This window comes from Clupea harengus, chromosome 9 (genome assembly GCF_900700415.2).
Source record: "Clupea harengus chromosome 9, Ch_v2.0.2, whole genome shotgun sequence".
In the NCBI taxonomy this organism is placed as follows: Eukaryota; Metazoa; Chordata; class Actinopteri; order Clupeiformes; family Clupeidae; genus Clupea; species Clupea harengus.
In genome coordinates this window covers 19,868,283-19,885,405 of record NC_045160.1, presented here as the reverse complement: position 1 = coordinate 19,885,405, position 17,123 = coordinate 19,868,283, and the positions used below count along the sequence as shown (strand labels likewise).

The 17,123-nt window shown below is 44.9% G+C and overlaps 2 protein-coding genes across 9 annotated transcripts in view; one reads left to right on the top strand and one right to left on the bottom strand.

The window, feature by feature from the left end:
• nf1a (neurofibromin 1a) overlaps positions 1–17,123 on the top strand; it is a 79,496-nt gene that overhangs the window by 42,993 nt on the left and 19,380 nt on the right. For all 6 annotated transcript variants that reach the window (XR_004164316.2, XM_031573776.2, XM_031573774.2 and 3 more), the window contains 5 exons: positions 11,586–12,018; positions 12,710–13,050; positions 13,654–13,856; positions 14,437–14,630; positions 15,746–15,886. Coding sequence is in view for 5 of the 6 variants with exons in the window: in XM_031573776.2 (XP_031429636.1) it covers positions 11,586–12,018; positions 12,710–13,050; positions 13,654–13,856; positions 14,437–14,630; positions 15,746–15,886 (1,312 nt within the window). In the remaining variant the exon portion in view is untranslated. The remainder of the gene's footprint in view (positions 1–11,585; positions 12,019–12,709; positions 13,051–13,653; positions 13,857–14,436; positions 14,631–15,745; positions 15,887–17,123) is intronic.
• On the bottom strand, positions 5,216–16,983 carry LOC116221849 (protein EVI2B). Of its 3 annotated transcripts, XM_031573780.2 has the most exons (6): positions 16,837–16,983; positions 16,520–16,656; positions 11,057–11,232; positions 9,899–10,564; positions 8,681–9,809; positions 5,216–8,243 (listed from the first exon to the last, which is right to left on the bottom strand). In XM_031573780.2, exons 5-6 carry the CDS (start codon positions 8,702–8,704, stop codon positions 6,894–6,896), a joined length of 1,374 nt encoding a protein of 457 aa, XP_031429640.1. In that variant the 5' UTR covers positions 8,705–9,809; positions 9,899–10,564; positions 11,057–11,232; positions 16,520–16,656; positions 16,837–16,983; the 3' UTR covers positions 5,216–6,893. The 3 variants fall into 3 exon arrangements, with proteins under 3 accessions (XP_031429640.1, XP_031429642.1, XP_031429641.1); XM_031573782.2 differs by lacking the exon at positions 5,216–8,243 and having other exon boundaries at positions 9,211–9,809; positions 16,837–16,982; XM_031573781.2 differs by lacking the exon at positions 5,216–8,243 and having other exon boundaries at positions 9,211–10,564; positions 16,837–16,982.

Genomic DNA, 17,123 nt, shown 5'->3' with positions numbered 1-17,123 from the left:
CGGCAGAAGAATGCAGCCATGGTCAGAGAGGGTGTCCTAAGGAAACGACGTGCAGGGTTAACACAGATGATCACACTGAACTGCTTTTGCTATTGGGTCTAGACTCGATCTACACAGACACGTACACAGACAGGTATTTTTCTATGTCTAACTTCTACAGGAATTATATTTTGACTTCAGGATTCAACAAATACTGGACAGATTGTGTGGAGCACTCTTTACACAATATACTGTTTCTTGTAACTCGATGCCATTTTGTGGCAAGAGAATGACATATCGTGTCATCTCATGTGAAGTGTCTTCTAGCTGGGCTAGATCTTTCCTGAAATGGAATTTCTACACTTCCAGGAAGAAAGATTAGGCTATCTCTGCTTGGTGATTTGGAAAATATACGATTTTGAGTCCTGCACACAGAATACTGCACAACCTGAAAATGGTTTGTATGTAATGGGGCATATTGTCATTGTTTGGTGATGAGAGTTGAAAGATTATTGGAGTATATTCTGCCCTTGATGTGGAGTTGAGTAATCTAGATTGTATTATTTGCATCACTGTAGTATCATGTTTGATATCACTCTATTAAACCTCACCTGTATTATAGATGAGAGTGGTGTTGCATGACCATGCGTCCTAAAAGTCAGTGAATGCAGCGCCGATGGCTGTCACTGGCCAGCCCTCTATGTGGGCTGGGATTATGAGGGTGAACGAGGTTCTATGCAGAGACTGAAATGCAGTCAGTGTCCACTGCAGAGGATGAGTGGCACTGCTAATCATTCTGTAGTTCTGGTTTGGTTTGGTTTAGTTCTGCAGTCATCTGTCTGATAAGTCCACGGTCAAACCATCCTCTGCCTTCTGTAAACCTGCACAGTCCACCCTTGTGCCACCCACTGTCACTGTGTGCTGTAACCAGTCCCAACAGAGAATAAGCTCTATAGTACCTAGTGCTTATAGAATGGGGGGTCTTGTTGGTAGAGGACTCCAGGGCCCCTTGCTTTGTTAATCGTCCTCTTAGTGGCATGCAGTGGGGTGCTTGAGTCCTTGCCAGCGGGAATGTTTTTGCTGCAATGTGCTTGTTGGGATGTGTGAAGCCTTGTTACACCTGCCCTGTCCTCTCTCCTCTCTGCACCTCAGAGCCATAGAGAGCAATCTGGGGCATCTCAGGACAACGTGTGTGTGTGCCAGGGATGAGGGGATGGTCCCCCCCTCTCTCTTTTTCTATCTTGTCATTGCAATATTTCAGATATTCTCTCTCGCCCTTCCATTCATGTGTTGTGTGTTGCAGCAAACAGATATCACACAGTCGGCTTCTAGAAACTTCCCGCAGGGCATGCTTACATACCAGCGCTCATCTTTGCTGGCAGTCTCGTATTATTAAGGTCCTCTAAACCCAAGCATCGAAATCGAAAGGCAGGAAATTAAAACCTCTGATAACTGCGTAGAGCATTTGTCCCTGCATGCATGTGCAACATTGTTCCTGTAGTTAGCCGCTTAACCGGCTAGTTTGAAGAATCTGAAGTCATTTTCTATGGCAACCCTGAGGCAATCGGTTGCAATAAATAGAGGAGTGTGTATGTTGTGTCTAGTGCGAAAAAAGATGAGTGTGTATGTTGTGTCTTGTGCAATAAAAAGAGGAGTGTGCGTGTTGTCTGCTCTGCTCCACCACCTCTTAAGCCCGCTGGTGAGGCGGAATGCTGTTGCTGCAGTCTGCCCTAGTAAATGTGAAAGGAATTTAAGTGTGAATTGCCATGTGTGTATGCTTGCTGTGTGTGTGTGTGTGTGTGTGTGTGTGTGCTTGAAAAGAAGTGCGTGTGTTTGTGTGTTTCAGCATATGTTTCCCACACCTATGGCAGCGTGCCTATCCATGCCAAATATTGCTTACCTGATCCTTTCCAAATCACTTTGCAGTCATTTCACTCTCTTCTTTTCTCGGTGTCTCTCTGTTTTGTTGCTTTCGTTCGGTCCTCTACCCTCCAACCTCCTCTTTTTCTACACCTCCTCCCCCCCTCCTCCTGTCGCTCTTCTCTGCCGTTTTTTTTTTTTAGAGCACCCAAGAAACCAAGGACGAATTTTATTTTTATACTTTTCCCAAGTTTATCCCTTGTCCTCTGTTTTCGGTCTTCCTTTTGTCTTTATAGTATCCTGTAGACCAAGTGTATTTACTGGGTCCAGTTATCCAGCTTATCCACTGGTTCTCTGCCCCCTCCTTTCCTCTGTCTGGATGGCAGTGTCTTGGGGCTAGGTGTTGGCACGCAGTGGTTCTGGTCAACCCTCCCCTGCGGTGATTTCTCCCCCTGGCATAGCAATAATGTCCTGTTCCTCCTGCAAAGAAAAGCGTCCGACGCCTCCTCCGTTCCTGCTCCTCCTCTTCTCTCCTCTCCTCTCCTCTCCTCTCTCTTCCCTGCTGCTGCTGCTGCTGCTGCAGGCTGCTCGCCGCTCACTCACTCACTACTTAACTATGTGTTCACAAGAGAGGGAGTGCAAATGAAGGACTGACCAGGAGAGTGTGTGTGTGTGTGTGTGTGTGTGTGTGTGTGTGTGTGTGTGTGTGTGTGTGTGTGTGTGTGTGTGTGTGTGTGTGTGTGTGTGTGTGTGTGTGTGTGTGTGTGTGTGTGTGAGAAAGAGAGGGAGGGAGAGCGTGCAACAGAGAGAGAGAGAGAGGAGGAGAGCAATGAGACTGTGTCAAAGTAGGATTGAGCAGAGGGAGGGGTACAGAGACTCATGGGGATGGGGAGGTGGCGGTTTGAGATGGTGAATTGCAGCACCGCCAGTGCCCCTCTGCTGCTGATGAGACTGGGGGTGGGGAGTTGCTGACTGCAATCTTTTATATTCAGCATCTGCACACTTGACGAAATCATCATCTTCTCTCTCTCTCTCTCTCTCTCTCTCTCTCTCTCTCTCTCTCCCCCCCTCTCTCTTTCTTTCTTTCTTTCTTTCTTTCTTTCTCTCTCTCACTCTCTCTCTCTCTCTCCCATTTCTATTTTCCCTCCCCTGTTCTAACTCCCAGACCCTCTCTCACATACCCACTAGTCACTGCTTGTCCTGGAAAAGCTCCATGTCCTGAACTGACCTTCAGGTATACACCTAGTTGCCCACTAGTCCTAGTCACTTGCACACACTCGTCTCGACGCACACCCCGCACCTATTTGCGTCGCAGAAATGTTCTCGCTTCTTTGCAACTATATTAAGGCACCAAAGGCCACACACATACATAGACAAACAGATAAATGCCACACTGCTTCTCTGTAGTGCGTACCCATGGAGACAGATCATTCCAGCCCCCTCTCTGGAATGGAGAAGTTTCCATTCACTCATCATGGACATGAATGTCGTGGGTATGTTGGGCTCTCTGTGGGTGGCAAAATGGCTACACCTCCCAATAACTGATGCTTACGTACAATGGTTTGAACTGATGATCTTGGTATCTTCAGTTGTTTTATAAATGGCTCCAAGAGACATTCCTGACCTGTGTAAATCTACAATCCACCAGATCAGATCTGCACTGAGCTCCTTGGACCTTCCCACTGTACTGTGTGTTGGTCAATCCAAAGTAATCCTTTTTATGTTGGCACAGAGAATCTACCAGCTGTAGTGAATCATGATCACTAACAGGAAGTAAAGAGGCCTTGGCCAGTTTTGGAACTTTCAGCACCGCTGAATTAATAATCTAAGTGGGTGTATGAATATTTTTGACCCTATCTGTATAATTTTGACTCGGTTGATTTCAGAAAAATTATGCACCAAATGCAAATAATTCTTTTATTAAATATGTATATTGTACAATCATTTTGCCCCAGAAAAAGAACAGTTCTCAAAGAAATCATTGAAAGCCCAATATTGCCATGGCATTCATGTCCATGATGAGTGTATGTAAACTTGGCTGCCCCTAGTTCTGAGTAGGCCTGTATTTCAGTTGGTTCTCTAGGTTGTTATTTAAATATAACACTAATTATATAATATTATGATGTTATATTATTATAACATTTTATTATTGAAATATACTGGAATATAAATCTTAAAAAAGCATGCAAATGAAGATAAGAATATTTCCAACCCAGAAATGTCTCACAAAGTAGCCAACCGTTAGCCTGAATATAAGTGAACCTGAAATTGCTGTTCTTTCTTGTGGCTAGTGTATCAGACAGACACATAGGAAGTGGAAGGCAGTTTATGGTGATCGTACTGCTAAATTGAGGAAGGTGAAAGGAGAAGCGAGTCTTCTGTCATGGTTACGTTGCCAACCAGGTTTTATCATTTTGTTTTATTTTAAGTAGTCTGTTGAAACAGACCCTGCTTCTTCTGAAATGTAGGGAGAAGTAGCGGTGCGTTCTTCTGTGTTCTGCATTCATACACTGTGTGTTTGTTTATAGCAAATTGTGAGGTGAGGTGTTGTTCAGTTTATTTGCGTTTAATACCTAGTAGACTTGGAGTGGTGAGCAAATTTGTCATCGTTATCATAACAGAGAAACAGTTAATTAGTAAAGATCATGTTTGTGCCTATGCGACTGCTCCTTCAAGACTCAGGGAGTCGTTGTTCAAACCTCTCATTATTCAGACCAGTCTGTCAGATGAGTGTTTGACCTGTGGTACCCTCTTATTTGACTCCTCCCCTTTTGCACAGGTTCCTTATTCTTACCACAGTCAGATATGACGGTTTGATGCAATTAAAAAGATGGTCAAGTGTTTACATATATGACTTCAAAGCCTTAAAAAATATTGAAAATCTAAAACCTAGCCTAGGAGCCATTACCAAACTCTTATACTAAACCAGGACAATGCAGCGAGTGTAAAATGTTATCTGCCACTGACTAGTTAGTTACTACTTTTGGCGGTTTGAACACCCTCATCTGCTTGTCATGTTATACAAATTTCAAATTTCTTTACAGCTGAATTTCTTTAATTAAAGTTATTTTGTAAGCTTTCTGCAGCCCTGCAGTTAATACTCTTGTGTGGGCTATACACATTGCGACATTATCAATAGGAAAAATGCATTGTAGTCAACCAAAAATCCTTGCATTTCATGTTTGGCTACAGTGGTGTTTCTAGTGTGAGTGAGAAATGCTCCCATGCTGCAGAGGCTGCTTTGGCATGAGACTTCAGATGTGTAGCAGCCAGCTACACCAATCAGGGAGGATGAGCAGATCTCTGCATGCAAAACTGCCTAGCAACACCAATCAGACGTGTTAAAGCTTGCATTGCAACACTGTCAGCCTTCTTCTAGTGTAATCATTCTTTTTTTATTATTATTATTATTAGACAATTTACTGCAACAAATAACAATGAAAATGCATTATCTTGAAAATGATTGCACTACAATGACTGGTTTTAAGATGCTAAAAACATATTGCTAAATCCTCTGTCTCCCCTCTCCATCAAACCCTAAATACAGAGATGAATACTAAATTGGCCATACAGCCATTTACCATGAGTGTGTGTGTGTGTATGAGTGTGTGTGTGTGTGTGTGTGTATACAGCAGGTGCAAATATCAAGTGCCCTTAGGACAAATACACAGAATTAAACAGATGTGGCCTTAAAATCTTTGCAGAATTTCTGTCTGTGGTCCTCTTGTTTTTTGATGCAGGCCACAACAGGATTCTGCAGTCATCTGTCATGCAGTTAGTATTTGGCACATGCTTGCGTGTGGACCTGTGATCATTCAAGAAAGTGTTCAGGAAAGTCTGTGCTCAATGTCTCTGTATGACTGTATATCAGATATGTCATTCATTTCCTGTGTCTTGTAGCCTCTTTTTTTTAATGGTGAATTGAGTGGCAGTGGCTGTAGCACTGTTATTTTGGTGCCTTCTCCTTTACATTCACAAGACTGGACTAGTTGGGACACCCACATCTGGCAGGCATGGATTTGAACTTAGGGTGTTCAGGGCATGTTTCCAGTCAGTGTGTCTCCATTGGAAAAGTGGGAAGAAGAACAGATAGTTGAATGATGTTGTGTCCCTCTTTGATGTGCATAGTAGTACAGAAACTACTCTCATTACTGTCTATTTACAACAAAATGGTTCACATAGAATAGTTATCAGCATGCTGAGTTTATCAGAGCATAACAGAGTGTTGTCATCTGATGGATAGACAGGAGGTCTGACCGATGAATTGCGGAACTGATAAATGAATGGGTGGATTTATGTGAAGACCACACATCATGGTTCCTCTCACACGTCTGGTGTACTAAGTTGAGCCCTAAATAGCAGAGTTGTCGAATTTAATTAGTCCAAATCGAATTGGCAGGATGTGCATAACACATAGGCTCTAGCTTCTTGTTTGGGGTTTCCTGTTGTGCTCCTGTTCGTTGCCATTCCTCTTTCATGACATGGTGCAGACAGTTGCCTGATGAGACTGTAGCATTGCAGTAATTCACTGTTCAACGGGTTCCATCCTGCAGTCCTCCTACTCTTTCCACTTTCCTTTTTCTCTGAGTTTGCCATTCCCTCTTCACCTCTCAGTATTTCTCTGTCTCATTGTATCCATGTCTGTCCATATCTGTTCATCTCTTCCCTAAGTGTGGACGATATTTCACTTGATATACCAGACACCCTCACTTCAGTCACCACTGCAGTGTTTCAACTAATTCTCTCGCCTCAGAATTTTTAACATTGATCGATTCCACTCCCTGCTTCTGTCATGTCCAAGAACTACAGCATATGCTTCAAAACTCTTGAACATCTAAGCACATCAATTCAGCCTACATCCTATTATCAAGCTAGTTTTTGAAGAAATGATTCATGAGCATTACATCAGCTTCTGGTCCTATTGATGTCACCTGCTTCATGTTGTCTTTTCCATTTCACAATACGTAACTATTTTTTTAAAGTTCCATCTGCCATTCCCTGTTCAAATATATATCCTTTCCATGTGGTGTCCTTAATGGTTGCTCAGGCTGCTGTTAGGATTGAGGTAAGGGTGGTGCTGGAGGGATTTGCACGTCTGATGCTGGTGTTGTCTCATCTGAAGATTGAAGATTAGTATCTGAAGGTGGAGGAGGAGGAGTGTTTGTGGTGGTTGTTGTTGGTGGTGGTTGAACTGAGGGAGTCTCTTTTAGATTTACTTCAGGGTTGTCGTCCTCCTTAATGAGTGCAGATTCTGGATTGGGACTTGGGTTAGACACATCAGCTGTCATTTGGAGAGTGTCTGAGGCAGACTGGGCGCTCTTATGGTCCTGCTCATTTTCAGCGTCCTCTTTTTTCTCTTGAAAAGTTCCATTCACTGGTTTGGTTTCAACGGCGCTGCTCTGTCCAAATGTGGTACCTGCCAGAACATCCATGTCAAGGCCCTCGTCCGTATCATCGAGCAGAGAACCACTCTTCGAGTCATGCCTAGGAAGGAACCCAACGATAGAGATTCTCTTGGACTCCGGTTTGGTGGAATCCCTGTCCCCGCTGAAATGAGGCTGGGTGCTTCCATCAAGGAAAGGGCTTGGGCCTGCCCACTCTGAGTTCTCCAGCTGCCGCCTCCTCCATATGCGTTTTTTTACCATGATGAAAAAGATGCCTGCAAACATCATTAGGAAAATAAGGCTAATCAGGACCGCTGCAACTATCCCATGCGTCTCCGATGGCTGGTCTTTTGCTGGGGTAGTTTTGGGTTTAACGGGGGGAGCAGTTTTCCTTGTGGTGATCTTCATAGTGCTTTTCAGCGTGGTACTCACATGACCCAAAGTGGAAGCAGTGGTTGGTTTTGGATTCTCTGACGTAGCGTAGGTGGAGAATCTATGTGTGGATGACATCTCGGCTGTCGGAGTCGGCTGGCTTATAGTTGTGTTCAACACTCGCGGATCCGTACTGACTGTGCCATCTAGAACTACAGTTTGATTTGTGTTCATTTCAATCTCAGAAGTTGACTTTGGATTCTCTGTATTTGACTCTGTTTGTAGGAGCAATGGAGGACTGGTCCTTGGAATTGTTGGATTCATTGATTTGGATATTGGTTCTGTTGGAGTTTCTTGCCTGTTGCGATGCATGACAGTGTACGTAGCAGTTTTTGCCTCATCAGTTGTTGCAACAGCAAAAGTATTCGGCTCCTGGCTTGTTTCAGCAAAGCGGCTTTGCTTGATTGTAGCGACGGTGGTGGCTTCCTTCCCTATGTGCACGGATGTGCTCTCAGGATGTGAAGGTGTGATCTGGTGAGTCACCGCAGCCCCGTTCAGCTCCAGCGGTGAAAAGGCAACCAAAAGCAGCAGAAGATTAAGAATCTGACCCATTCTGCTCACACTCGAAATACACGTCTTTGGAGAAGTCTAAAATAAGACAAAGAATAAAAACAAGTCCTTAAATGGTTGGTTATTGTGAACACCATGTGCTTGTCCTCTTCGTTGTTTCAGATTGTACCTGTACAATCTGCTGCAACTGCCTATAATGTGGTGAAAAATGACCATCAGACACTGTACAGATATCTGAGCAAAGTAGTTTGCCTAACAGATTTTGAGGGGAAACGTGTTGCTATGTGTTACTGTCACACCTTGCTGTCGGTCCCAACAGTTTCAAAATGGTGTTACAGATCTAGAACGGTCTCACCAGATTCTTTATATCTTTATCTACCTTCATTAAAAAACTGTCACATCATGTTCATGCAATACCATTTTTCCCCCCTGCGGTCCCTACGTTAGTCAGTAAGACCATTATGTAGCTGTAACTTGTCTACCAAGAAAAAGAATCAAATTTAACTTGCACTGACCTTCCGTTTCTGACCAGGAATCATCTGTCCACGTTGGTGATTTTATGGCTGATTATCTAACTTGGGTACGTCTTGAAAACATACTCTAGTTCAGCTCTGATAAATGCCTAGCTGTGGCGAACCTTGTCAAGAGAGTGTGCTGTGTGGAAAACGGAACTCAAGTCAGTTGCTTCATGAAGTGACAGGAAATGCAGTGAAACCTTCCTCTCATTTCAGTTAAATTTATCTTCCAAAAAGCGAACAAAATTATCTTTCATCTGGTTGCAGTCTTTGCTCTCTGTTGACATGTTACTTCCTCAACAGTATCAATTGCCCCTGTCAGCAGGATAAGTGATATGATATATTATCCCGCTATGTGTTGTTATACCCCTTGACAGTCACTTCTGATCTTTAAAAAAGGACATTGTGCATAGATATCCTTTTACAGTAAGGTACTGTGGGTATATGATAGAGAAGTTGCATTGAACAGATCCATGAAGTGTTTTATGGTGGTGTGGCCGTTTCATATATCAAAAAAGACAGAAGTGGTGTTTGTCTGCAGGACTTTTATTTCATTTGGAACTCACAAAAGGTTACAGAGAGAACAAATAACTGTTTGCTCATATTTCAGATAACAGCCATCATGCCATTCCACAGTAGACTGTTAGTTTATTTGTTAAGTGTTGTTTCAAATATTTTGTTATGGATACCCCCCATAAACATGTACACATGGGTTACCTCAGTGTGAAGAGTTATTCATGTGATATAGATGCACTTTTCTCTACCTGCATTTCCCCCTTATTGATTAGGGTTATGTTATTTCTGGAGTCATGGTTTAAATACCAACATTCAAATAGTTTTGCACAAGCATGACCCTCTAGTTGTGTATATATGTATATATCTAGTAATATTATTTTACGTGAATTGTGGAAACATATCATTTTGAGAAAATAGGTATATTGAAATTGTATTGTATTGAAAGTTCAGAGTCCAATTAATCCTTAGGCAGTAGCAAACATACAGTATTCCATGTTGGAGATGTGTCTTAGACATTTTCCCTTCTGCAGTATGTGGCAAGTATATTCAAAATAAAGACTTCCTTATACTCAACTGGCAACTGGCGTGTGGCCATTTGTCTTCAAACTAGGGGCTTAAAAAGAGAAAGAAGGAAATGAAATTCAACTGATTTCAACCGACTAACAATACAGATCTGTAGCCTTCTCACAAGAGCAGAAATACCTCTGATAATCCCCCCTTTTCAAGATTGTGTTGATGTCACACCACCAGTGGCATATCCTCCATATCCTTCCCCATCTCCAGGCAGGAATCCCTGGAAGTGGAGCCTGGCATCGGTGGCGGTGGCGGTGGGGGCAGGATGGTGTCTGCCTCCCCTAGTGCGACCAGCTCTCCCACCGGTGCCACGGTGATCCCTGCCCTAGCCCTGCTGTCCTCCGTGACCACGACCTCGCTCCCCTCTTCACTTTCGTCCTCCTCGTCTTCCCTATTGCCCGCTAGCTCCTCCTGTGCCTTGACCTCCTCCAGCATGACGCTGGCATCACACGGCCCCACGAGCCCCCCTCCCTCAGCCCGGGCCCCTGCTCCCCAGTACCCAGATCCGCTCACCAGGTCCACATTGCTCCGGGTGTGTCGGCCGGCGTGCTGATAGCGCTGCAGGCGGCACACCTGACACGCCAGCACCAGGACAGAGGCCAGAAGTAACACCACTAGAGTGCCGACAGAGGCCACCACCACGAACGCCACCTCCGCCGGGATGCAGCCCCAGATGGGGCCGAGGGTTGGCTGAGTGGAGTTTGCAGCACCTGTGCTGTCTGTCGTGTTTAAGTCCGAGAACGTGGTGCTGTTTTCGAATGGTGATATCACGGTTGTATTGAGGGCAGCCATTGTCTAGAAAACACCACACAAACATTCCTTTTATTTCTTCACCTTACGCTTTATTTTGCCCTGACATTGTAGTCGTCAGACCATGCTTGACTAAGCTCTATCCTTACTTGTTCAGTGGTCATTCATTTATGCATCAAGTCAAATCCTAATCATTCTCTCTGGAGGACGTTGTCATTATTCTACCCCAGACATTGGAGAGTTAGCCTCGGTGATTTACTGATCAGACATTGGGATAACCTTTTTTGGTTCGTCATTAGATTGGTCCCATTTTATCTGTTGAAAGGTTGTGGCAATATTTCATAAACAGAACATTTTAACTTGTTTCAGTGTCAACTTCATCTCTAGACAACAGTTTCAATACACCACTCCTTGTTCATTCTAATTGTGTGCCAGGACATTTGAAATATTGGCCTACTCTGAATGTAGTGATAAGCAAATATTAAGTGTTTGCTTAGAACAGCTTGAAAGATTGATTAGTAACGTTACCACACCTACCATGATCGTAGCGAAGGTGTATCAATGTGATGGGAGTTCTGCCCGGGCTGGTGCCAAAATGCCGTCTGTTCTTGTAGAAACAATCAAGACAGTAGAAAGAGAAGAAGCAGGCAGGAAATGATGTTCTCTGAGTGATTTAGGTTTGCTTTAGCTCTCAGTTATTTTGGGGCTCCTTGCTGAAACAAAAATAAAATGACATGGGTGACTAAATACAGATTGTGGTTACATACACAGTAAATACACAGCCTGTCAAACACCTGCATATATTCTCGCTTCATCTCTTTCTCCTTCCTCTCTCTCTCTCTCTCTGAAGTATGGATTGATTGATTGATACATGAATGTGACTATGCATTAAATTGTTCAATACGAAAGTGCTCTCAAAATGACTAGCCAATGCACCACCATAGCAACCTCTGGTGATTTTTTTTTTTTTTTTTTTTTTTTTTAACGATCAAGTGTCTCTTCTGCACCAGCTTTCTATTATGACCTTGGTTTCTCTCATGTGCCGTCACTTCTTTCCAAACCCTAGGTTCAAAACGGGCCAGATCAACGGCGACCTCCTCATCTACCATGTGCTGCTGACCTTAAAGCCCTACTACGCCAAGCCCTACGAGATCGTGGTGGACCTGACTCACGTAGGCCCCAGCAATCGCTTCAAGACTGACTTCCTCTCCAAGTGGTTTGTGGTCTTCCCCAACTTTGCCTACGAGAACGTGGCCGCCGTGTTTGTGTATAACTGCAACACGTGGGTGCGCGAGTACACCAAGTACCACGAGCGCCTGCTCACCGGGCTGAAGGGCAGCAAGAAGCTGCTGTTCATCGACACGCCCGCCCGGCTGGCCGAGCACATCGAGCCTGACCAGCAGAAGCTGCCGGCCGCCACCCTCACCTTGGAGGAGGACCTGAAGGTGTTCCACAATGCTCTCAAGCTGGCTCACAAGGACACCAAAGTGTCCATCAAGGTGAGGCCATCTTAGTGTCCATCTTAAGGCGCAGCCTGTGCTGCATACGTAATACACACGTTCAACTTTCATACAGAGGGCGCGTGAAGGGCACATGGACCGCCAACATAACATTTGTGAAGGCCTTTGTGAGTCACAGAATGAAATAATACAGTGTCTAAAGTCTGCATGCGGTATCGCTTCCACTTCACTTCTGGAAAACAGCACTGAACTGCTCACACACACACACACACACACACACAACGTGTGCGATGGGCACATGTGTATCAGGAACTTCCGCATTGTGAAACACAGCCTGAATGTGTGAAAGTGCTGTGAGAGAGGGTGGGTGAGTGAGTGGAATTTTCCAGAATGCACTTTTTGATTCTTCAAGCAGTAATGGTACATTGTAAAAAAGAGGGGGCAAAAAATGTGAGATGTGTGAAAAGGGAAAGAATCGTAAAAGTTAAGTTAGTGGAAAGAATGTGAGTTATCACAACATGCTGTTTTAGCATTCATTTAGGTGAATGGTGTTTTATTATTTTATTCTGAAGGGCATGTCCAAAAACTGAAAAAAAAGATTAAATGAGTTTTAGACCTTGATGATATAGTCATAATGGGGTTTGAAACTTTTAAATGTATTATCCAGAAACAATTCCACGATGTCTGGCCTCCACCAGCTTAACATCAGCCTATGTCCTCCTCTGCTCAGGTGGGCTCCACGGCGGTGCAGGTGACGTCTGCGGAGCGGACCCGCGTCCTGGGCCAGTCGGTGTTCCTCAACGACATCTACTATGCCTCGGAGGTGGAGGAGATCTGCCTGGTGGACGAGAGCCAGTTCACGCTGACCATCGCCAACCAGGGCACGCCGCTCACCTTCATGCACCAGGAGTGCGAGGCCATCGTGCAGTGCATCATCCACATCCGCACGCGCTGGGAGCTCTCGCAGCCCGACTCCATCCCACAGCACACCAAGATCCGGCCCAAAGACGTGCCGGGAACGCTGCTAAACATCGCCCTGCTCAATTTGGGGAGTTCCGACCCCAGCCTCAGGTCAGTCGAGTGCATGGGGGAGAACGTGGCGGAACGTTGGAGGAGAACTTGAGAACCCCTCTCGTGTTTCTCTCGGGTGACGTTCAAGAGCACTGTGGCTATACTCTTCAGTCTCATGTTAATAACAAAGTACAAAGTATGTAGCATGTTGTCAAGGAACTAAGTTACTTAGCTGTTGTCAAGTAGCGTAGCTATGTCGGTTATCTGCCAGTTTGTTAAAAATCGGCCAGTCTTTTAAACAATCTATACTATATGCTAAGTTTAATAATAGATTAACATGACAACGCAGACGTAGCCGATAACGTATCCATGCCGCTATTATACCCTGTTACGAAAGCGTATTAGGCAGGGAGAAAATGAGGGCTGCTGGGTCATCATGATGCTCACACAAGGGCAGAGAGCAGAGAGCAAAAGTGGTTCTTTTGTTTTTGAGTCTTGTGTTCCTCAATCGGTCATGCCGGTTCTGCGGTGTCATCGGCGATCTAATGCCGTCGCTCTCACTGAGATAAATGTTCAGTCCTCTTCCTGTTGTGGCTTCAGTAGTAGAGTAGAAAGCTTTTTTTCTCCGTCTATCTTTACCCTAACTCAAATTGGTCCTTGCAGGTCAGCTGCCTACAACCTCCTCTGTGCCTTAACCTGTACGTTTAACCTGAAGATTGAGGGCCAGCTCCTGGAGACGTCGGGGCTCTGCATCCCGGCTAACAACACGCTCTTCATCGTGTCCATCAGCAAGACTCTGGCTGCCAATGAGCCTCACCTCACCCTGGAGTTCCTGGAGGAGTGCATCTCCGGCTTTAGCAAGTCCAGTCAGTATAACGCACTCGTAAAACTCATGACTCACTCGTGTTACTTACATGCCTATGAATGCAGCACTTTACATTGTACATCCACAAGCTCTGCTAAACTAATGTACACAACACCTGCATACGGTTTACATGAACATGCCCTATTGCCCGGCAATATTGCATGCAAACACACACACACGTGCATCTTGCATATTCAAATGCAGTCACTCTCTCACAGCCTCTATAAGTGTCAGCTCTTGCTAGGTCACACCACAGAGCACACTGCCTGTACAGCAGCCATCAGAGCAAGGTGCTAACAATAACAAGGGTGCGATTGCTAAATAAAGGTAGTGGAAATATAATGTAGTGATACAAAATAATGTATATTAATGTATAAAGATTTTATATATATATATAGAATATATATAATATGATTATGCCATTGTGTGCTGTAAGAAAATCTTTTTTTTCAATCATTATGTATTTGTGCACCTAACATGCAATATTGCATTGGTTTCTGTATTTTCATCGGCAGTGATGAAAGTTGTGTATTGCATGTGCACACTAATTTGGCGTCGCTCCCACGTCCCTCTGTGTGCAGGCATCGAGCTGAAGCACCTGTGTCTGGAGTACATGACCCCCTGGCTGCAGAACCTGGTGCGCTTCTGCAAGCACAGCGACGACGCCAAGCGACAGCGGGTCTCCGCCATCCTGGACAAGCTCATCACCATGACCATCAACGAGAAGCAGATGTACCCCTCCATCCAGGCCAAGATCTGGGGCAGCTTGGGCCAGGTCTGAGGGGGCGTCCCTGGGGCTGTGTCTGTCTGTCTGTCTGTCTGTCTGTCTGTCTGTCAGTGGGACACTGTACGGCTCTCTGACTTCTGTCTGTCTCTAGGTCACTCTTCCAGTGTCTGTCACTTCTGTCCACCTCTCTGTATGTCTGTCTCTCTCTGTAGTTTCTCTTTCTCCCTTTTCAGTGTCTGTCTCACTCTTTCACATACAGTATAAAACAGAAGTGACTACACCCCTGTGCAATATCACTTAAATGTCAAATAAATTGTATTACCTTACAGTAATTGCATTACTTCTACGTTTAACAGTAGGATATTTGCCATTATGTAAAATTAAAGGCTAACAGTTTAGATTTCCAATATTAACAATGCAGGCCCCACAGTAGGAACTCACTGCAAAAAGGTCACTGCTACTACTACTACTGTTCAGCTTGAAGTAATGCAATTACTGTAAGGTAATACCATTTTGAATCATTTGATCTTTGGTATTGATATTGCACAGGGGTACTTACTTCTGTTTTAAACTGTCTGAGCCACAGGCCTTCCTGCTCGGTTTGGTTAATGTGCTGTGAGCTGTCTGCTCGGGCTGTTAAGGCATGAGTCTTGTTTTAAAGAGAGAGCCGCTAATAATTGTCTTAACTAGTCTACAGCTAAATGTCTATAAAGATAAGCTCCATTCCCACTTGAGTTTATTTACACAAAGGCGGAATAGCACCTCACCCGCCACTCCTCACTAACGAGAGGATTGGATTCTTTTCAAGGGGAAATGAGTTTGTGGGTGCATCATTGATCATTGTGCATCATTGATCGTATTGGTGACTTTGTGTTTGGTTGTTTGGCATTGCAGCTGAAGACTAATGACAAACTCCTTTTAAGCCTCTCTCACTCACTCACTCTCACTCACACTCTCTCTTTCTCTCTCACTCTCTCTCTCACTCACTCTCTCTTTGTCTCTCTCTCTCTCCTCTCTCTCTCTCTCTCTCTCTCTCTCTCTCTCTCTCTCTCTCTCTCTGTGTGTCATTAATCACTCTCCCTGTTCCTGCTTTGCCACCTCTGCTGTTCTTCCAGCACTGTTCCCCTGACTGACGGCGTCCCCCACCTCTCTGCTCCCCTCAGATCACAGACCTGCTGGACGTGGTGCTGGACAGCTTCATAAAGACCAGCGCCACAGGAGGCCTGGGCTCCATCAAGGCGGAGGTGATGGCCGACACCGCCGTGGCTCTGGCGTCTGGGAACGTCAAGCTGGTGTCTAGCAAGGTGAGGCTCCGAGAAGGTGCTAACCTGCCTCCGTTACCGTCTCGCCCCGTTCTCTTTGTCTTTCCCTGTCCTCTGTCAAACACCGCTAGCTAGTTCTGCCTCTTTCTCTCCTGTCCTTCTTTCCTGCCTCTTTCTCTCCTGCCCTTCTTTTCTATCTCTTCTGCCCCTCTTTTCTATCTCTTCTTGGCGTTCGATCTGTCTATTGCTATCCCTCAGTCCTCCCTCTGCAGTGAGCGCTGCCCATAAACGGCACTGGAGCGGCGCTCACTCTTGATAACACTTCTGCCATTGTTTCAAAAGAACCCGCTGACATAGTTGAGCTTTCATCAGCCAAACAATCAGAAAAAAAACCACCCATGTTCCCCTTAGGGTTACAGCCTCAGAGATGAGGTTAAAAATGGGCTTTTCGTGCCTTACTCTGCTTAGGTCATTCCCATCGGCCACACAATGAGCCCTGGGAGTAGAATTCAAGCAAATTAACAGAAATGAAATGAAATAAACTATAATGATGCAATGGTAAGTAATTAGTGATTTGGTGGTCATTAAGGATAAAAGCTTGCATCAATCTTTGCTCATCCATTTTGTTTGTTCCCAACCCACCAGCCCTTTATTTAAACAGGGGGAGAGACTTACTGCTTTTAGTAATCTGCTTTCTTCTGTATTTTGCACAGCTTTCCTCTTGATTCACCCAGAAATCGTTTCCAGCCTTGAACAGTCCTTCCACCCAGACTACTAGAGCTCCATTATCTCCACTGTCCACTCATGTTGTCCTGATGTCACACAGACACAAATGGACATGCACATGCATGCAAACACAACAGTAACCCAGGCACTGTTCCCCCCCATCCAGCAGTTAGGGCATAACTATGAATGGTAGTCATTGTACATTTTGACAGGTTTTTAAAGTGGACAACCATTTAAAACAAAATATATATATATATATATCTTACCTTACTTTTGTGAAAACTCCCAGAATCCTACAGTTATCCACTTGGCACGTGGTTTAGTCCCCACTAGTGTTCATTTGTGGCCGTGCTTTCGTGTGGTCCTCCTCGCCCCTTGTTTCATGGCACTGAGTGAACGACGCTGAGTGCCAGCCTCTTTTGACCTGGCAGTGCCAACATGCCAGCTCTGGGGAGCACAACGGCCAGCTTTGTCAAGCGCTCTCCCCCGTTCTCCCGCTCAACTGCAGTGTGCTCCCAAGGCCAATGTTACTGCCCATACCAGGATTTTCTCT